At 44.0% G+C, this 23,057-nt stretch overlaps 1 protein-coding gene across 1 annotated transcript in view; it reads left to right on the plus strand.

The window, feature by feature from the left end:
- Nucleotides 1-1,809: 1,809 nt before the first annotated feature.
- The window catches only part of LOC124623046 (odorant receptor Or1-like), a 57,681-nt gene continuing 36,433 nt past the window's right edge, over nucleotides 1,810-23,057 (plus strand). Inside the window, exon 1 of the mRNA XM_047148838.1 lies at nucleotides 1,810-2,064. Coding sequence (XP_047004794.1) covers nucleotides 1,810-2,064 — 255 coding nt within the window. The remainder of the gene's footprint in view (nucleotides 2,065-23,057) is intronic.

Raw genomic sequence — 23,057 nt, forward strand, 5'->3', positions numbered from 1 at the left:
AGGGCAGCGTGGAGGGTAAAAATCATAGAGGGAGACGAAGAGATTAATACACTAAGCAGATTCAGAAAGATGTAGGCTGCAGTACATACTGGGAGATGAAGCAGCTTGCACAGGATAGAGTAGAATGTACAGCTGCATCAAACCAGTCTCAGGACTGAAGACCACAACAACAACATTGTTAAGCGTCCTCGATTTCAGCTGACATGTTTTTTTTCTTTATTCTCAGTTTACACCTTACACAAGGTGGGCCGCTCTTCGGCCACAGATAGTGTAAAGAGAAATCAATGAAGACACAGAATTAACATAACATGACGGTGGACAAAAAACAGTAGACACAGTAATCCAAAAACAAGAAGCCGTTCGCACGCGAAGAAAAACAAAAAAACTGTCAGCACTGTACACGAACACTGATGATGGAGATGACACACGTGAACTATGGATCGTGGGCGGCGAAAATCATGAACACGATGACACACACACAAAACCGATGGTGATGATCTCCAGCGCACTAATGTTCACGTGACGTGTGCGAGTCCGGGGACCTGCCAAAAGGGGAAAAAGGTGGGGGAGGATGGAGAGGGGAGACTGGAGATGCCAGTGGCAGAGGAGATGGGCGGAGGGAAGAAGTTATGGGGGGTAGGGGAAGCCCAGGGGTGGGGGGAGGAAGGAAGGAGGGATGGAAGGGAGAGGGCATGCCCTAAGGAAAAAGCACAGGAAGTGAAAAACACAGGAAGTGAAAGAGGAGGATCAAAGTTGATAGGAGGGGTAGATGGAGGGGGTGAGGGCATCATCAGCGAGGGCGAGCTGGTGGAAGCCACCTTGGGAGAGAGTATGGAGAGTGGAGAGATGGAGAGCAGGCGGGACATGGAAATACAGGTGCGGCAGCAGATGGGGGTGGGGGAGGATGGGAGAGACAAGTGGGTGAGGGGGATCAAGTTTACGGGAGGTGTAGAGGATCTGTATCTGTTCGAGGAAAAGGAGGAGGTGTGGGAACGGAATAAGATTGTACAGGATCCATGTGGGGGAGGGGAGATGGATGCAATAGGTGAGGCAGAGAGCATAGAATTCTAGGATTTGAAGGGATTTGTAAAAGGTAGGAGGGGCGGAGATCCAGGCAGGGTGGGTGTAGCAGAGGATAGGGCGGATGAGGGATTTATATGTGTGGAGGATGGTGGAGGGTTCCAGACCCCATGTGCAGCCAGAAAGGAGCTTGAGGAGACGGAGTTGGGAGCGTGCCTTGGCTTGGATTAGCCGGAGATGGGGGGGTCCAGGAGAGGCGACGGTCAAGAGTGACGCCAAGGCACTTAAGGGTGGGGGCGAGGGCGATAGGACGGCCATAAATGGTGACATAGAAGTCGAGGAGACCGAAGGAAGGGGTGGTTTTGCCTACAATGATCGCCTGGGTCTTAGAAGGATTGACCTTGAGCAAGCACTTGTTGCACCAAGGGGTGAACCGGTCAAGATGGGATTAGAGAAGTTGTTGGGAGCGTTGCAGGTTGGGGGCGAGAGCAAGGAAGGCAGTGTCATCGGCGTACTGGAGAAGGTGGATGGGGAGTGAAGGTGGCGGCATGTCCGCCTTATACAAAAGGTATAGAAGAGGGGAAGAGGACGGAACCTTGGGGCACACCGGCGGTGGGGTAGAAGCTGTAGGAATCCGTGTTATGGACGGTCAGCTGACATGCCGCAGCTGACTAGGTCACGGTAGGGTCTGCCGGGTAGAATCCGAGTACAACGCGCTCTGTAGCCACTGATGTGTTCCAGAAGTGCAGCAGCTGGGGTGACGTGGAGTGCTGCGCTATACTTCACTGCATGGCGAGCCGCGGCCCAGACGTGGGGGCGGTGTTGGGCCCCAGCGCCACGCTGCTGCGATTGCAAGGCCTCTGGAACCCACCAGGGGGCGGCCGCACCGCTGCCACCGCCATCGCTGCCGCTGTCTCGCTGGCACTCGCGTGCGGGCTGGTCACCATGTCCCTCCTCAAGCTACTGATGGATCGTCCACGAGAACTCGAGGAGCTAGTCGCATGCATCTTCAATGTGACAATGCACGGCGAAATGTTGATCAAGGTAAGCAATTCCGATCCTCTTCTAACAACCTTCGTTAAGTTATTCACTTTCCCCAAAAAGTTTTCTTGTTTACGAGCGTACAGTTTTGTTATCGGAATACCGAGGGGTTGTCATTAATTTTTAATCGTCACCACGAAAAAATGATACTAGATAATTTATTTAAATTTAATTCACAGTATTAACGTTCCACAATAAATAAATAAATATTACTATGGAACATTAATACATTGTATTCAAGTTTTTAGTATGTTTCCGTTCCTCCAAAAACCGACGGAATATTTCACGAATATTATCAAATGTGCTAATGTAGCTCAATTATCAGTCACAAGCAGCCGACGATGGCCTAAGAAGCCGGACGCCGGTTCATAGCGAACTGTTAATTAATTATTGTTGTGGAACATTAATACTGTATATTCAGTTTTTTATTATGTGTATGTTCCTCTAAGAACAGGCGCATTATTCCATAAAAAATTTTCTCTTTAGCACTAGGCTATTATAAATGATTTAAGCGAGTTCACAGATATGCTGTAGCTACTTTATTTGACATGTTGTCAGAGGGCTTTTCACACATACAAAAACACTAAAAGTTTTTTTGACATATCACAACTGCTCTAAGTGTACTCCCCCCCGCTGGCCTACTGGTTCTGCAGATATAAAGTCAATAATGGACTTACTCTCACGGTTGTCGCAGAATGTCCCTATCAATCTGTACAAAAGCACCGTTGATGTGAGTTCGCATTTAGAGAAGCTCGCAGATAGAGAAGGAGTAAACACTGAATCTTTCACATAACTTCACACAAAAAAAACAGCGTGTTAGAGCACAGAGCCCATGATTAGAATCGCTGAGTGTCCATCCGTTCATGACCGACCATTGGTTTCTCAATTTCGTGTTTAAGAATTCACAAACATCATGATGGAAGAGGGCGGTTGATGAAATCCACACTGCCCCTCTCCAGTTGTGGCATGAGCCAATTTTTGCAGTACATCCAGATACGCGTGCCCCGTAATGGTCTGTCACAGAAGAGAAAGGAACCATAAACTTTAAATCGTGAGACTGCACAGAACACATTATCTTTTAATGACTCTCGAATGTCCTGCAGGATAGCGTGGAGATTTTCTATCCTCCAGATTCGCACATTGTCCTTATTCACGGTGCCAAAAAAATGGTTCAAATGGCTCTGAGCGCTATGGAAATTAACATCTGAGGTCATCAGTCCCCTAGAACTTAGAGCCACTTAAACCTAACTAACCAAAGGACATCACACACACCCATGCCCGAGGCAGGATTCGAACCTGCGACCGTAGCGGTCGCGCGGTTCCAGACTGACGTCACGGTGCCATTCACAAACAATGTTGCTTCATTACTGAAGATGAGTTTCTCACAAAATCCATCCTCTACCATTAGCTGTTTCAACTGTGTCGAAAGTTCAAAGTGTCTGACTTTGCCTTCGGGAGTTAGGGCTCATAACAATAGCATGTGGTGAGGCTTCAGTTACAGTCGTTCCCTTACTACCTTCTAAATAGTCGGTTGGGGTTTGTTCAGGTCTGTGGTTGGTCTGTTCATCGACTTCTCAGAGCTGCATGCGAAACTCGCCCATACGTAGTCAAAAAAATGTGTGTGAAATCTTATGGAACTTAACTGCTAAGGTCATCAGTCCCTAAGCTTACACACTACTTAACCTAAATTATCCTAAGGACAAACACACACACCCATGCCCGAGGGAGGACTCGAACCTCCGCCGGGATCAGCCGCTAATCCCGCGCGGTCTCAACAGTTTCTTCATTCAGTACAGGCTGACCTGTTGATTTCCCCTTGCAGAGGCATCCTGAGCTTATACTGCGCAAAACCATTGCCGAGTAGATTTCGCAGTTGGTGGACCTTCATTGAACTTCGTACTGAGGTGTCGTTGCACTGTTACAGCAGAGTGATCCTAACTGTTCACTGCTGCACTCTCATGGCAAGAATCTGATGTGTGGCTACAACGGTACAAAAACTTTGAGTGTTGAGTTTTGTGTCAGTCTGTCAATTGATATAGATATAGTGAATTACAAAATCGCTTCAGTCATCTATAACAACCTTGTATGTGGCTCTCAAGTCTGCCCACAGTATTTCTCGAGGCAACTGACGCCGCCTGGTCTTGGCTGGTTGTTACTGCTTGCTATTTAGCACTTACCAGTGTCCGCATTTATGACTGTATGAAGTCATCATTTGAAACTCACACATGCACGATTGAGTTGCTTGGATGCTTGGAGACAGTGACAGTAGCGTGTTGAGAGCCTTCCGCACATGCAACAGGTGACAGGTGCTGCCACCAAACGTTGCTGTGGCTAGGGGCCAAATTAAAATATTTGCTACACGGAACCTCCAATATGAGGCGTAGTAACCGCCGTTGAAAATATGCAGTGGCTGCAAGCCCAGGGTTGCAAGCTGTACTTAATTGGAATGCTGAAGTCCTATTTAATATGTCATACACAATGCAAATGAGTATTGCCTCCTTTACCACAAAGTCCCAGAAAGACGAAACTACGTATAAAATTTTTGTTTTTCGTACATCACGCGGTGTTTTGTACTAAGGCACTGGTCTGCTGTTGTAGATTTATCCGGTTGGCCCAGATGTGTATGACTGTGGTGTTTCTCATATTCGTCTTGCACTGTACAAATCTGGCCAATATACGTCATTCCAAACTTAGAAGCAGTTCTTGTTGCAATAGCGCCAAGAACCATATACTGAACATATTTGCCGGTAACCCTGAAGGGTCCGATTTTTCTTTGATACAGGTTCATGTCTGCAGGTCTTACACACACTGATACCCCATTCCATAATATCGCAGAATTCTGCTAGATGATCCAAAACAAAATAATGTGGCTCATCTCCATTTTATCGATGGTCTGCACCGTTTTGTTTTGGGTCATCTGCCGGCATGTTACGGTATTGTGTCGTGGAGATTTCTGTATGTGTCAGTACTGCAGAAATGCAGTTCCCAATAAACAAAAGATTAATTATATAACTTTAATTTTTAGAAGTTATAGTTAAAACTTTGTACAGACCTCTTTCAAGTACGCCAGACGACATTTCAGGCACACTCAGAAGACACCATGATAGTATAAACACAACCTCTAGCCTTGATTACCAGGAGAGGAAGAGAGTCCACAAGATTCCTCAGCCATGTCATATCTAGATAATGATTACATATAGTTGAGCTAATAAATTGCAAGGACACTAGTTGCTGCAGTTCACCTGGTGTTTCATATATTTCCATACATTTTTGTGGCATTAATATCTGGTGGTTTAGAGAGACAGTTGAACTGCAGAAAGTTATCTGAGGAACAAGCAGCTCTGTGAGAGTGGCTATTGTCATCTCAGAATGCGAACTCAGCATGAAGATGTTGAATAAGGGCAACATTTATTCACTGATAATGCTGAAACGAATAAGGTAGTTCCTGTTGTGAGTATATCGATAGAAAAATGAAATTTTCTCTGTAATAATCTCTATATGAGATCAGCATAAGCAACTGGAGAGATAAATAAGTCACAAATGATGAAAGGAGAAGCCTGCAATTCAAAATAAATGATACTTACCAAAAAAGTCTACTATGACAGTTCGCCAGTGCTCACTTACATCTATCCATAGACACTACTTCAGGCATTATAGAGATTATTATATATACCTAAAACATTTAACATTAAATAACCTAAAAACTACACTTCTTACCGAGGGCGCATCTCCATCCACTGACTCATATTAATTTTGTTTTTGTAACCATGTCATTGGCTTCTCATCGCTAGTTGGGTTTAGCTTTAGATATATTTAGTCTTTTTAATATATGTTCTGGCCAATCATGTCGGCCATTGCAGTTATCGTTCCTTGTTTCGCGCTAACCGCCGGGTTTTTCCGAGCACGTGGCCAGAGCCGGCGCCTGCCTCACTTGCGGTCTAAAATTCTCATACTTTGGGAGTCTGCCAACCACAGCACCCCAAAACGTAACGCCATCTATTGATGACTCTGGTGGCTAGCTTTGCTGCCTCTGGATCACGGAGTCCCGGGTTCGATTACCGGCCAGAGTAGGGATTTTCTCTGCCCGGGGACTGGGTGTTTGTGTAGTCCTCATCATTTCATCATCATCAATATCATTCGTGAGAGTGGAAAAATTGGACTGTGTATAAAATTGGGACTTCGTACGGGCTCTGATGACCGCGCAGTTGAGCGCCCCATACACTGCACTGAACATCATCATCATCATCATCATCAGCTATTGACGACAACGCTAGACTTCGGCTTCTACGACCTGCATATGTCGGCCTCCTCAGCTGCCAAAACACGCGCCCGGTTCGGGCACGCCTACTCCTAACTTCACAACAGGACGTGCGTGCATGGCTGTTTTTCAAGTTTGTTGTCACCGTTTTCGGCATGTGCTGTCTCAAAGTCTATTGTCACCTGAATGAGAGAGCTCAAATCGTGGTACGAAAAAGTCGCACAAAATATCACACGACGATCTCTGGACTAAACTACATTCTGCACACGCTGCGAGTTAAGCGCCTGATTGGACTTGTCGTGAAACACGCTAATGTTACCCGCGGAGAGGATTTCGAAGTTTGTTCAAATGTTCAAATGTGTGTGAAATATTATGGGACTTAACTGCTAAGGTCATCAGTCCCTAAGCTTACACACTACTTAACCTAAATTATCCTAAGGACAAACACACACACCCATACCCGAGGGAGGACTCGAACCTCCGCTGAGACCAGCCGCACAGTCCATGACTGCAGCGCCCAAGACCGCTCGGCTAATCCCACGCGGCGATTTTGAAGTTTGACCGCAATGGACAAAGGTATCGGACAATAATTTTGAATTTAGTGAAATTAACAGAAAAACTAAATGGACTCTAACCTTGGGAGTTAATGAAAGAGATAAAATCATAAAAGAATGAAAAAAAATTAACGGTCCCCAGCCCAATTAGGCACATTAATTTGGAAATACCTATTTGAGGAAATTGACTATTGGTTATTGAAGTTACTTTCGTTGAGATTTCCCTTTGAATAGTGAACAGGATACAAACTGACACAGCGCACTCTGAATTGTGTGTAGCAGCAGTTACCAATAACGCTCACACCAGTAAATTATAGGAAGTAAATTTGTACCGAGCTCATACTAATGACAGCTACACTCAAGAGCATTACTTAATCAATTACTGAAATGTTACTGTATGAAGGACAGAACTAAATTTGGGCATGAGGGGCTATTATCTTAACTGAACCAGGAGGGGTAGCCGTGCTGTCAAGGCGTCTTGTCGCTGTTCGCGCGAATCCCCCCCCCCCCTCCCTCGGAGGTTTGAGTCCTCCCTCGGGCACGGATGTGTGTGTGTGTGTGTGTGTGTGTGTGTGTGTGTGTGTGTGTTGTCCTTGGCGTAAGTTAGATTAAGTAGTGCGTAAGCCTAGGGACCGATGACTCTGCAGTTTGGTCCCCTAATCCTTACCACAAATTTCCAACTTAACTAACTTGAAAAAGAAAATAAATAAATAAAGATGAATAATATCATAAATACACTGCTTAAGCTCCTGTACATATATCAGTTTTCCTTAGCAACAGTAATATTTCAATTTTTTTCTAATAGTTGGAGAATACGATGGGGACCCATAAACTAGTATAGTTTCACTAGTCAACGCTCTTTGTTTATTACAGTAGAAAAGACCAATCCAAAAAACTAATCATTCAGTTCACTTGCCGTAGTTCATAATTTACTTTGTAAGTCAATAATACACAACACTGGGCTTAATCACCTTCAAAAAAGGAACCATTCATGATAGGAATCAAAACCACACTAATTTTGAAAATGAGCTTAACTTGCCTTTTTATCACCTGTGAAGCAGGTATTTTAGACAATAATATTTACACACGTTTCCACTGTAATCCTGCAAAACTATATTTTGTAATAAACTAAGGATACTTTAGCAAAATCCTATCGAACTTCGCTTTTGTGGTTTTCACTTTAACTTTTACTACTCCTTTTACATTAGACAAAAAAATCACTTTTAAACACTTGAATGCACGAATTGTTCATTTAAATCAGGATACTCGGTTTTAGTAGCACTTAGGTGAGGACCCAGCATAGGTTCGTGATCAGGATAGAAAATATGGTTCTGGACACGAATTTATGTTTTGTGAGTATTATTGAAACACAAAAATTAACTGGACCATGTCCATATACATTACTGAATGTTTGAAATTTGTGAATCAATGGCGAAGATTGGTGGCAAGCGACAATGGCGGCTAACTGTACTCACGGCTCTTGATGTTCAAATGCTCTATAAAATCTCTTATTGGCGTCGGATTTTCAACATATTAGAACCTTTCCTTTATGCTGAGAATACCAAATAATAGCCAGATCTACATCCGAAGCAAATCCTTTCTAAAGCAGCCTCTAATTTCCTCTCTTAGCACCGTAGAAATGTACGGTGCTACGGCTAGCACACACTGCGTGCCGTTCACACAAAGGGGACGCTCAGTTCGACCGCCAAAACCACCTTTTACTTCGCGCCATGCCACTTCCGTTACGAGGAACTTCCCAACAGCTTTTACATGTTACAAATACAGTTGCCCTAAGCATGAACCAGCTTTCAATAAACATTTTCTTTTTACGAACATACACATATTACAATAATTTATCATTTTAGCATAACCTTTTGCTTTTTTCATATATGCATTACAAAACTCTAATTTTCTTGCCACAGGTCAAGGAGTTTAAATAACACTGAATACACACTTCATAATTGCAGATACGGAGTTACATAGTATGAACCTACTTCTAATCGACGTAAGTGTTACAGACAGTCGGTGCATTCGATGCCCTGCATGATGTGGAAAGAAGCAAAGCATACTACGCGTCCGCAGACAGTTACCACTTCCGTTACGAGGAACTTCCCAACAGCTTTTACATGTTACAAATACAGGTGCCCTAAGCATGAACCAGCTTTCAATAAACATTTTCTTTTTACGAACATACACACATTACAATAATTTATCATTTTAGCATATCCTTTTGCAGTGCAGCTTCATGTGCCACTGAAAGACATAGAATTCCTCTCATTGCATTGCGGTTCCTTCCGCATTGTTCACTGTAAAAGTGACACAGTTGCACCTGGGTTCACTAACAGGAGCAATTCCCAGTGGGTGTGAAGCCAGTTGTCATTGGAACACGTGACACTCGTCTCCCTGTTGGTTAGAATGACCTCACAAGCACTGCCCTCACAATGTGCGAGGTGAATGCGAGTGATACATCATTCCTAGTACACACCTTAGGCAGTCCACCCTGATTTACTAAAATATCGGGCAAGGTCGTTCACAATATGGTAATGGGCACCTCCAAATACGATAAACTCTATGAGCCATTTTGTAATGGCTCCGCTTCAACGCGTCTTAACTACCTGATTCCACACAACCGACTGCAACAGATCATGTCATTCCCATGTTTGACCATAGCCGTGAAAGGTCACATGATCACCTGGTACTAGTTCCACACTATCTACAAAGCTCCGAAGCGACTAGTGGACAGTTATGTTGACAAGTTGCACTTAACCGGAAAATCAGGTGGAAGAGGAATTTTACACTACTGGCCATTAAAATTGCTACACCAAGAAGGAATGCAGATGATGAACGGGTATTCATTGGACAATATATTATACTAGAACTGACATGTGGTTACATTTACACGCAATTTGGGTGCATAGATCCTGAGAAATCAGTACCCAGAAGAACCACCTCTGGCCTTGATACTCCTGGGCATTGAGACAAACAGAGCTCGGATGGCGTGTACAGGTACAGCTGCCCATGCAGCTTCAACACGATACCACAGTTCATCAAGAGTAGTGACTGGCGTATTGTGACGAGCCAGTTGCTCGGCCACCATTGACTAGACGTTTCCAATTGGTGAGAGATCTGGAGAATGTGCTGCAGCAGTCTAACATTTTCTGTATCCAGAACCTGCAACATTCGGTCGTGCATTATCCTGCTGAAATGTAGGGTTTCGCAGGGATCGAATGAAGGGTAGAGCCTCGGGTCGTATCACATCTCAAATGTAACGTCCACTGTTCGAAGTGCCATCAGTACGAACCGAGACGTGTAGCCAATGGCACGCCATACCATCACGCCGGGTGATACGCCACTATGGCGAAGACGAATACACGCTTCCAATGTGCGTTCACCGCGATGTCGCCAAACACGGATGCGACCATTATGATGCTGTAAACAGAACCTGGATTCATCCGAGAAAATGACGTGTTTCCATTCGTGCACCCAGGTTCGTCATTGAGTACACCATCGCAGGCGCTCCTGTCTGTGATTCAGCGTCAAGGGTAACCGCAGCCATGGTCTCCGAGCTGATAGTCCATGCTGCTGCAAACTTCGCTGAACTGCTCGTGCAGATGGCTGTTGTCTTGCAAACGTCCCCATTTGTTGACTCAGGGATCGAGACGTGGCTGCACGATCCGTTACAGCCATGCGGATAAGATGCCTGTCATCTCGACTGCTAGTGATACGAGGGATCCAGCACGGCGTTCCGTATTACCCTCCTGAACCCACCGATTTCATATTCTGCTAACAGTCATTGGATCTCGACCAACGCGAGTAGCAATGTCGCGATACGATAAACCGCAATCGCGATAGGCTACAATCCGACCTTTATCAAAGTCGGAAACGTGATGGTACGCATTTCTCCTCCTTACACGAGGCATCATAACAACGTTTCACCAGACAACGCCGGTCAACTGCTGTTTGTGTATGAGAAATCGGTTGGAAACTTTCCTCATGTCACCACGTTGTACGTGTCGCCACCGGCGCCAACCTTGTGTGAATGCTCTGAAAAGCTAATTATTTACATATCACAGCATGGTTAAATTTCGCGTCTGTAGCACGTCATCTTCGTGGTGTAGCAATTTTAATGGGCAGTAGTGTACATCTTTTCCAGAAACTGGAAGAAGAATAAACATGTAACAGCAAACTATGAGCCGACTGCTGTGATCGAAGATGATTAAACCGTAAGAAACGCAAAATGTATGTTGAAAAACTAGCCGCGGCTGGTGCAAAATTATAGCAATGTGCTGCAAAGTGGTGACCTATAGCCTTTGGATTTATATGGGTATAAATCGTAACTAAATTAAATAAATTAATTTTGCATCCATAAATTGAGCTGTTAAAATACATTTAAAGCTTATAATTCCTCGTTAAACATTACAAGGAATAAATAAAAGATGGTAACTGGAGGAATCGATCCCTAGCTGACAAACAGCCGGTGAGTTGCACTTGACCATTTTCTTCTTTCTTTTTCGTTTGAGTCATTGCTAAGGAAGAGTCTGGGGCGAAGTAGGTGAGGGCCGCAATCTGAAGTCTGGCCAAGATGTCCCGTTCTCCCCCTCAAAACTAAGAAGGGTGGAGGACATAGGACCCAAGAGGACCAAAAAGCATCAAGAAAAGGATCGAAAGATATTTTTCTATATTTAGTAATTTGCTTTATTCCTTTGTTATTCAAGTGCTTCATGTGTGGACGAACTCTTCCGTGGTTAGAAAGTCCATTACAGCACGCTGTTTCTCATGCACCGACATAGCTACGTTGCACACCGCCGTGTGACAAGCTACAATTCGGAGTCCTCTAGCGGCAAATGCTTGCAACTTGCGTCAGCAAAGTGGGGAAAGTCGATCGAGCAATATGGATGACATGCAATCCCTCAAGCGATATTGAGAACAGAATGAAATATTCGGAGGCGTTACTTTTCAGCACTTTCTAGTATTTGGCAAACCAATAGCAACCACATCGACTGAAAGAAATACGAGGGTTGCCCAGAAAGTAAGTTCCGATCGGTCGCTAACTGGAAATCACAGTGAAAATCATAAACATTTTATTTGCAAGAGTTAGCTACACTTTCCAGATACTTCTCTACATAGTCGCCGCTCCAACTTACACATTTGTCGGAGTGTTATATCAAATTTCCAACACCATCGTCATAGAAAGCAGCCGCCTGCGCTTTCTGACAAATCTATACGCTGGTCTATGGCGCGTAGCCTGCGCCCAAGTGTTGTCTTCGTACCCAGCGTTTCATGTGAACAGAGATGATACTCAGGACGACCCAATTAGGGCTGTGATGTGGGTGATCGAACACTTCCCATCGAAAAGGCTGCAGGAGCGTCTTCACTGCCCCTGCAGAGTGCGGCCGAGAATTGCCATAAAGAAGGAAGTGCGTGGCAGTTGTGTTACGTGGGCTGCATTCAGTAAGGCGAAGCCTCTCAATGGGCCCTCCTACTTAGCGGGAAACATTGTTGTTCTAGGCACCTTTACTCACCCACAGTGCACTCACAACTGAAAACAGCGTCTTGATGCGATCGACGGTCATACTAGAGACACTACCCAACACATCTGTGCAAAGCTTCATCGGGTTTTCACTATGGTGTCCATTTCGTTAGCGATCGGAACTTACTTTCTGGACAACCCTTGTACGTCCATGTGTGGATGGCTGATAACCGTCGGTACCCACTCACGAATAAAAAGACGCCCATGAGGTCCAAGTCATTGGAGCCTTATATGAAAAGACTATAGAGGTAAAATTAGAAAACTCCAGCACACACAGAGGCATATCAAAAATCGTTCTTCCCGCCCACAGTTCGAGACTATAACAGGAAAGGGGTAGAGGACGGGGGAGAGCAGTGGCACTATAAGTACTCTGCCAAACATCATAACGGGGCTTAATGGGCTAAATATGTAAATACAAATGTAGCTGTAGATTTAGTTCTACAATTATGTTGACAACTATCTAACTGTAAGGAGCTGTCTTTAATACACCAGGTTCATTGATAAATGGCCCAAGTCACGGCATTAGACTCCACAAGGACATGTAGCAGTGTGTTGGGAAGAGGCTAGCTAACCGCTACCTACAGTGACGTTGCTATAAAAAGTCCACACACGCACAGCTGACGCAGGCACTAACTGTATACAGAGCTAGGAAGAAGGCACCACAGAAGTAACAGCTTCCTCAGCAAGGCGACTCCCCCACCTCTCCCCCTGTCCGAAGAATCTGACTAGAACCTGTGTTTCACCAACACTTTTCTCTGTCCGTACAGTTGTTGTGCTTCGTTGCGCAAGGGCCAACCTTGCGTGAGCTAGTGCAACTGCTGTCCGAAATTTGGAAGGCCAACAGCAGCAGTGAACGCAGTGAGGACATTCGGCGTCGCTACCGAAGACTCGGAGACCGCCTGTTCCTGGCTCTTGTGGTAAGCAGGACAACGTGTCTAGACGTAACTTACGATTAGCCCTATATGCTGGCTTCCCAAACCCAGTATCCTTGGCCCGATCAGGTCTATTTCATTGATACAAAAACCAGTTTTTTATGTTGGAAAAGAAGGTCAGAGCCTGATTTCCACTACAGCAGAGATTAGCAGAAAGATAAATATGTGTCCTTATATTAATGACTGCTCTTCTGAAGAAATAAAGTTGGAAAACCATAAAAATGTGTGACTGCAGTTCTGGAGACGAGCTTGGAGTCCACCTGGATACACGATTGGTAGAATTACAAAGTATTATTGATAAATGAAGACCCACAACAGCTGTTAAGTGATCCTTTATTTAAACGACCAGTTTCGCTCCTTATAGCGTCATCTTCAGGTACACATCTGTTGTAGAAAAATTGAGGAAAAATAAAATAAACAGTACTGTCCATACCAAAAGTTAAAAAATACTTCGAAAATAACGGATAAATTCATATAAAACTCAGACCAGAGTTCAATGGGCGACCCAGCATTCTCATTCAAATTAAAATAAAGTGTCCGTCGAAGGCACGGCAGTCAGGTCATAAAAGAGAGTGGACCATCTCAGAATGCAAGTGATCCTACAGTGAAAAAACTTCAAGACGACTGACAGGGTCTAAGATTCAGCCTTTGAAAAAATGGAATTAAAATACAGTAATTGGAAATGCCGCGTGGCTACGGCCTCCCGTCGGGTAGACCGTTGGCCTGTTGCAAGTCTTTCGAGTTGACACCACTTCGGCGACTTGCGTTTCGATGAGGATGAAATGATGATGATAAGGACAACACAACACCCAGTCCCTGAGTGGAGAAAATCTTCGAACCAGCCGGGAATCGAACCCGGGCTGTTAGGTATGACATTCTATTGCGCTGGCCACTCAGCTACCAGGGGCGGACAATACAGTAATTAATAATATGGAAAAATAATTAGAGAAACTAGGCGTTGGGAGAACAACATGATGCGGAGTAGACTCGTGTGGCATTAGCATAAGGTGGTTTGCAGGCAGAAAAACAGATCTGATAAAAACCATGGTACAATAGAAACCCAGAACGTGAAACTCGGTAGATACGCAACCGGAACGAATACACGGGAGAGCTGTTGGAACACGGAGCGCGCGGGGACAAGGAAATGTCCAGAAAGATCTGCGCCCACAGACTACGTGATAAGCGACACCATGTGAACACGACAGGTACGGAGGGCGATTAGAGTTTAACGTACCATCGATAGTGAGGTCATTAGAGACAAAGCAGAAGCTCGGATTACGGAAGGTTGGGAAGGAAATCGGCCTTGCTCTTTTCAAAGGAACCATCCCGGTATTTGCCTGCAGACATTTAGTAAAATCAAGGAAAACCTAAATCTGAATGGCTGGACGGGGATTTGAACCGTCATCCTCCAGAATGCGGGTCCAGTGTGCAAACCATTGCGCCACTTTGCTCGGTGAACACGACAGACGCAATAATTGCTACGAATGAACGGGGCAGAGAAAATGGGGTGGCGTCCTTCCATAGCTGATTAACACAAAGATGGCGAGATATAATGAAACCTGGAAAGTAAAATAATCTTGACAGAAAATAAAAGACATTAAATGCAACACATAATCATCGACTTAGAATAGCGATGATAACTTTTACTTAAATAAAACGAGAAATGCAAAGGTGATCTCAAAAAGAGAGGGGGTGAAGGAAAATAGAAAAGTGACTGGATAATAGGGAAAGAGGAGAGAACCAAATGTAAATGGGGGAAAACAAAAGTAAATAGGAAATGAGGCGAAAGCACAACACTGGAATAGTACAAATATGAATAGAAATAAATAACACTATTAGACAGTCGAAATTTGCAAGAAGATTGCGATGTCTCCAGTTTGACCATTTAATGTGTGTGACGGATGCCCGGAATGCAAAGTGTTTTGAAAAGAATTGCGATGATTAAACCACCATTGAATTTGTATTGTAATTATTTTGCAATGAGAAAGCACATTCTGCTACAGATTGTGTTGACGAAAGTCACGGGATAACAATATGCACATATACAGATGGCGGTAATATCGCGCACACAAGGTATAAAACGGCAGTGCAGTGGGGAAGCTGTCATTTGCAGTCAGGTTATTCATGTGAATAGGTTTCTGACGTGATTATGGCCGCATGATGGGAATTAACGTACTTTGAATGCACAACGGTTTTGGAGCTAGACGGATGGGATATTCCATTACGCGAATCGTTATGGCATTCAATATTCCGAGATCCACAGTATCAAGAGTGTGCCAAGAAACCAAATTTCAGACATTTCCTCTCACCACTGGCAACGCAGTCGCCGATGGCCTTCACTTAACGACCGAGAGCAGCGGCGTTTGTGTAGAGTTGTCAGTTCTAACAGACAAGCAACACTGAGTGAAATAACCGCAGAAATCAACGTGGGACGTACGACAAACGTATCCGTTAGGACAGTGCGAAGAAATCTGCCATTAATGGGCTATGGTAGCAGACGACCGACGCGAGTGCCTTTGCTAATAGCATGACATCACCTGCTCATGACCATGTCGGCTGGTCCCTAGACGACTGAAAAACCGTGGGCTGGTCAGCTGAGTCCCGATTGCAGTTGGTGGTAGGACTCCAGTGTGGCGTAGACCCCACGAAACCATGGTTCCAAGTCGTCAACAAGACACTGCTGGTGGTGACTCCATAACGGTGTGGACTGTGTTTACATGGAATGGACTGGGACGTGGTTATGTTCGGCTACTTGGAGACCATTTGTAGTCATTCATAGACTTCATGTTCCCAAACAACGACGGAATTTTTACGGGTGGCATTTGCTAGCATGTCCATCTAATGGTACAGGTGAATTTAGATGCGGCGTTTCTGAGGACGCAGAATACTGTAAACCTGGTGCAGACGCTATGTCCGTTGCTCACGTCTCTGTGAACGTCAACGGGTGCAGTGGCCGCGTGTGCGGCTGTGTAGGCTGGCAGCGGCCGAACTCTGTTGCCCCGTGCGCCCGAACTTCAGGCAGTGGAAAAGTCAGCAGTCTGGGGTGCAGCCAACATTTCTAAAAAACGAAAATCTACGGCAGGATCACAATAATCACAAAAGCGAAGGCTGTTTTGATGCCATCGATGGGTGCCTGTTTCGCCGTGTGTGGTGTGATAATGAGATCATCCAGTCGTCTGAATGACAGTGCCGGATTCCCAGGTGTGAGGCTTGTTAGAGACACGATAAAAAACTTTTTCCTTCGTGTGGAACTTCGTTACCATGTTATCATCTGAAGCAGGATGTCGAGGGTGAAAGAGATGCACCAAAAAGAGGTGACGATGATCATGATAACAGTTCTCCCGGCGAAGTCTTGAGAAAAGGTAGAGTGTGAAAGGCTCTGAGAAGCAATAACAGTACATTCTACCTCAACTCGTAATCGCGAAATTTGGTCATCTGAGATTTGAAAGTGCGAACGAAATGTTCGCAATAACAGCTTCTAAATTTTCGAGTCCCAACATCGAGCACAGTTTTGTACATTCACTATCACTATATTCTTTAAATGTCTTAAAACTTTCTATATATTCACTTAGCTTTGTCAGTTTTACAGCCTTGTCAATGACCCGTTGCTCGTTTTCATTACTCATACTTTCCAGAAATTTCCTTACGTTTTTCATAATTTATTTCTTCTTCTCTGTCAACAGCACACTTTTAACTGCTCTTGCGCCCACTTCTAGTTTTTAGTTTTATTTAGTATTTAACTTCCTGCCGCTATCGTCATCACACTCGCAATGGTAAGTGATACTTCTTAAAATATGTACCACCATTCTAGGAACAAGTTCAGGGAGCAGTGAAATTTTGATTGAATGTTTTTACAAAACTTTACTTCAGTTTGAGATGGCAATTAATGTATCATCCAGAATCATTAAACTTGCAATAAATATTTAACTCATCATTTCTAACAAGATTTCTTCTGTCAAACTAGCTAAGATGGTTCAAATGGCTCTGACCACTATGGGACTTAACTGCTGAGGTCATCAGTCCCCTAGAACTTAGAACTACTTAAACCTAACTAACCTAAGGACATCACACACATCCATGCCCGAGGCAGGATTCGAACCACCGACAGTAGCGGTCGCGCGGTCCAAACTGTAGCGCCTAGAACCGCTCGGCCACCCTGGCCGGCAAACTAGCTAAATCCGCACCGGCCTGGGGAAAAGGTTCATATGGCATCATAATGGACTAGTAGCATAGGAGTATAGCACGAAGAGTACCATACGTGCTCAACCAGAGGATATCAACAGTTTCGGTTATTTCTAAAACATGTTGGTCTAAGGAATACTGAACTTCATGCTACTTATTTCCTCGTTTAGAAAAAGCGCAAAAACATTTATAAATAACTTGAGCGCGGACCCAAGTGACAGAAGTATTAAAACTAGCAGTATCATTTGTTGAATTTAACAACATGTAACGGAAGGAAGAACATGAGAATTTCTTCTAATAACTTTGTGATGAATGTGAAACATAAGTTTGATCTTTTACCTCTGTTACAAACTAAGGAAGGTAGTTCTCGTGCTAGAGTTATTTCCAAACTTTTGCAGTATGAACTAGGATCAGAATACCAGCTCACAAATTATTTGTAAAGCTAGTGCTTATCTGGAACAGATGACAGAGAATTTTCGATCACTTTGCAAAGACTTGCCGGCCGGTGTGGCCGTGCGGTTCTAGGCGCTTCAGTCTGGAACCGCGTGACCGCTACGGTCGCAGGTTCGAATCCTGCCTCGGGCATGGATGTCTGTGATGTCCTTAGGTTAGTTAGGTTTAAGTAGTTCTAATTTCTAGGGGACTGATGACCACAGATGTTAAGTCCCATAGTGGTCAGAGCCATTTGAACCATCTTAGCTAGTTTGACAGAAGAAATCTTATTAGAAATGATGAGTTAAATATTTATTGCAAGTTTAATGATTCTGGATGATACATTAATTGCCATCTCAAACTGAAGTAAAGTTTTGTAAAAATATTTTGACGGAAATCCTGGGTAGAGGAAAAGTGATCTGGCAAAGATTTAATCAGCATCGAGAAACACTAATGTTGAGTTTGCATCCGCTCTCAGAAGTCATAACCGACCTCATTCCGCTTCTTCAGTCAGGAGAGCTAATTTGGGGGTGGAATTGCTGCTTACGTTGTGTGCAGGGTCACATATTGCCATAGTTCCTCTTGATTCCGTCAGAAGATGGGATTAATTATAATCCGATCTACTGACAGATGGCATTGTTTGCACCTCAACAGGAGAGGGACGGTTAAATTGCCTGGACTACCAACAGATAATGTTAAGTGAGGAGCGGAGGGGGGAGTACTATTATGACTTGTAAAATATCCCTGCTTGCAGGTGTCAGAGCAGCATCTTTTTTAAAATAGAAAAGACAGAAAGACAAAGTTTCAAGAGAACTTAGGATTGAAACAAATCTTTATGTTGAGAAAGAAACTAAACAACATAATGCTGGCATCTTGCATCTGCACTAACAATTGTTGGTTAAAAATTTTCGGATATCAGAAAAAATTTTATTTCTGTGTAATTTCATCTCGTTCTGTGTAAAATTGCAGCTATCTTCAAAGCATCAGAATATTCCAGCGCTGATAAATAAAATCTGCATTTATGCATTAGTCATCGAATCCAGTTGATATAATCTGCCTCTCTGAACATGACACTACCTTTGGTATAGACCTATTGAGTATTACAGGATTTAGGTTAGGTCACTTTTGTAGATCAGAAATGCAAAAAGGAAGAGTTGGCACATTCATCGACAATTGTCATAAATGTAAGAACACTTAAATTCATAAAATTTGCCTAGATAAGCATATCTAAGCACGTGCAGCAGAAGTATACCTTCATATTAAATCCTTTATAATAATAAGCCTCACAACTTGACTAGAAAAAGGGGTCGGTTGGTAGTACATGTTCTGGGGCATCAACGGATCACCAATTTAGTATTGGAGGGCAGCGTGGAGGGTAAAAATCGTAGAGGGAGAAAAGAGATATATACGCTAAACAGATTCAGGAGGATGAAGTAGGTACTTAGAGATGAAGAAGTTTGCACAGGATAGACTAGCGTGGAGAGCTGCATCAAACCAGTCTCTGGACTGAGCACCACAACAACAACAGCAAAAACAATAGTAAGCCTATACTGAGCACCTGCAGGTAGTTTCGGGCTGCTCATAAATCACCTTGAAGTTCCACTGGCCTATTGAACAGCAAAAAAAGGAAAAGTTATTTCTGTTAATGTAGATTTTCTTTAAAAAAACTCTTCTAGTAAGATTTAATTACAGTCAGTGACACTGGCTTTCAACTTAATTTCAACTGAAAAACTAGAGTAGATAATCGCTCACAAATATCCGTTGATAATATCTACACTCCTGGAAATTGAAAGAAGAACACCGTGAATTCATTGTCCCAGGAAGGGGAAACTTTATTGACACATTCCTGGGGTCAGATACATCACATGATCACACTGACAGAACCACAGGCACATAGACACAGGCAACAGAGCATGCACAATGTCGGCACTAGTACAGTGTATATCCACCTTTCGCAGCAATGCAGGCTGCTATTCTCCCATGGAGACGATCGTAGAGATGCTGGATGTAGTCCTGTGGAACGGCTTGCCATGCCATTTCCACCTGGCGCCTCAGTTGGACCAGCGTTCGTGCTGGACGTGCAGACCGCGTGAGACGACGCTTCATCCAGTCCCAAACATGCTCAATGGGGGACAGATCCGGAGATCTTGCTGGCCAGGGTAGTTGACTTACACCTTCTAGAGCACGTTGGGTGGCACGGGATACATGCGTACGTGCATTGTCCTGTTGGAACAGCAAGTTCCCTTTCCGATCTAGGAATGGTAGAACGATGGGTTCGATGACGGTTTGGATGTACCGTGCACTATTCAGTGTCCCCTCGACGATCACCAGTGGTGTACGGCCAGTGTAGGAGATCGCTCCCCACACCATGATGCCGGTTGTTGGCCCTGTGTGCCTCGGTCGTATGCAGTCCTGATTGTGGCGCTCACCTGCACGGCGCCAAACACGCATACGACCATCATTGGCACCAAGGCAGAAGCGACTCTCATCGCTGAAGACGACACGTCTCCATTCGTCCCTCCATTCACGCCTGTCGCGACACCACTGGAGGCGGGCTGCACGATGTTGGGGCGTGAGCGGAAGACGACCTAACGGTGTGCGGGACCGTAGCCCAGCTTCATGGAGACGGTTGCGAATGGTCCTCGCCGATACCCCAGGAGCAACAGTGTCCCTAATTTGCTGGGAAGTGGCGGTGCGGTCCCCTACGGCACTGCGTAGGATCCTACGGTCTTGGCGTGCATCCGTGCGTCGCTGCGGTCCGGTCCCAGGTCGACGGGCACGTGCACCTTCCGCCGACCACTGGCGACAACATCGATGTACTGTGGAGACCTCACGCCCCACGTGTTGAGCAATTCGGCGGTACGTCCACCCGGCCTCCCGCATGCCCACTATACGCCCTCGCTCAAAGTCCGTCAACTGCACATACGGTTCCCGTCCACGCTGTCGCGGCATGCTACCAGTGTTAAAGACTGGGTTTGGAGCTCCGTATGCCACGGCAAACTGGCTGACACTGACGGCGGCGGTGCACAAATGCTGCGCAGCTAGCGCCATTCGACGGCCAACACCGCGGTTCCTGGTGTGTCCGCTGTGCCGTGCGTGTGATCATTGCTTGTACAGCCCTCTCGCAGTGTCCGGAGCAAGTATGGTGGGTCTGACACACCGGTGTCAATGTGTTCTTTTTTCCATTTCCAGGAGTGTATATAGAAAGATCTAACAAAGAAAATTATATTACAAAACCAACAGTCTGTGACCTACCAGACCATAACATGCAGTTTGTTTCGTTAAACATTAGTATTGACAGGATATAAAATCTAATAAATCTGAGTTCAAGAGCAAAAATTGATAGGACATTTGTCGAAGATATAAAGTGGAGTGATGTGTACAGTTCTCACAGCGTAGACGAGAAACAACACGATCATTAATAGAGTTCTTACCTTATTTGAACAATGTTTACGCCCAAAACTAAACCAGATTAGACCAAAATCTACAGAAAAGTCATGGATTACCCATAGAACAAAGGTATTTTGTAAAACAACAAGGAAACGTGCTTGTCAGTCCGAAACAGCTGCGTCGACGCAATAGCTCATAACAAGTACAATACATACTGCAGAATATTAAAAACTGTAATACGGAAATTAAAGCAAATGCATTACAATAAAAAATAATCACGTTAGATAATAACATAAAGACAATATGAAGGAGGAGACTGGTGGAACCAGACATGAAGAGAATCAGAGAGCATTAAAAGTAAGTGATACACTGATAACAGAAATGTGCAGTGTTGCAAAACATCTTCACAAACATTTCATAGCTGTTACTGAAAAGATGGGATTGTCAGGTTCAGTAGATGCTGCTATGGATTGTGTCAGATCAGTCATTACAAATAACTTCAGCAGCATGAATATTATCCTCAGCACATCAGTATAACTAATGTCCACCATAAAAACTTTAAAATCAAAAAATTCTAGTGGTTATCATAAAATATCAGCAAAATTAATGAAAGAATGTGCTTTCAAAGTTTGGTAACGTTTTAAATAATCTGTGTAGCCAGTCATTTATCAGTAGAATATTCCCTCTATCCTAGAAATATGCTTAAGTTAAGCGTTTCGCTTAAGAAAGGAGTTATCGAACTACTGTCAGATTTCCACCTAATTTCACTACTGTTAGCATTCTCGAAAATTTTAGAAAAGTAACCTACTTTCTTAACCATCTAACAATATATTTACAAAGACACAGTTTCGGATTTCTGAGGGGTTTCGAAACTGAGAAGGCTATCCACACATACTCCGGCGCCGTACTTAATTAAGCAGACAATATATTACAGGCTACTGATGTATTTTGTGATCTGTCTAAGGCATTTTACTGTCTAAATCACAATATCTTTTTAAGTAAGATAGAAGGTTAGAGTGAAACAGGAAATACTGCAACTGGTTGAAATCCTATGTCTCTGACACTAAACAAAGGGTGTCAATAGAAAAGAAACCTGTATTGAGCTATCAGGCATTGTCCAATTGGGAACTAATTATGTGTTGTATCCCACATGATCCAGTCTTAGGGTCCTTCCTTTATCCTGTGTAAACGTTCGACCTTTGATCTATAACAATACCAGATGCCAAGTTTGTTTTGTTTGCAGCAGATACAAAAATTTAAATAAGTAGCAAATCAAATTTAGCCTTCGAAACATCTGCATCTACATAGATACTCCGCTAGCATCACTATAATGCCTGCTGGAGAATACCGTGTATCACTACTAGTCATTTCCTTCTCTGTTCCACTGGCAAACAGAGCGAGGAAAAACAACTGTATATATGCCTCTGTACGATCTGTAACCTCTCTAATCTTATCTTCATGGTCCTTACGCGGAATGTGCGTTGGCGGCAGTGCAGTCAGCCTCAAATGACCGTTAATGAAATTTTCATGGACATTAATAGGTGCTTCGCAGCTTATCTTTGGAAAACACACTACATGCATTTCAAAATTTGTAAGGGCTTTCCTTCCCCCAATACATTCTTAAAGTCTGATGACAAGCAGACAGAAGAAGTTGACAGTGTTAAGCTCTTGGTATTAAAGTTTAATAAAAATGTCTGGCCTACTGTGCTTGCTTACTT

Source organism: Schistocerca americana, chromosome 7, assembly GCF_021461395.2.
Source record: "Schistocerca americana isolate TAMUIC-IGC-003095 chromosome 7, iqSchAmer2.1, whole genome shotgun sequence".
Taxonomy (NCBI): Eukaryota; Metazoa; Arthropoda; class Insecta; order Orthoptera; family Acrididae; genus Schistocerca; species Schistocerca americana.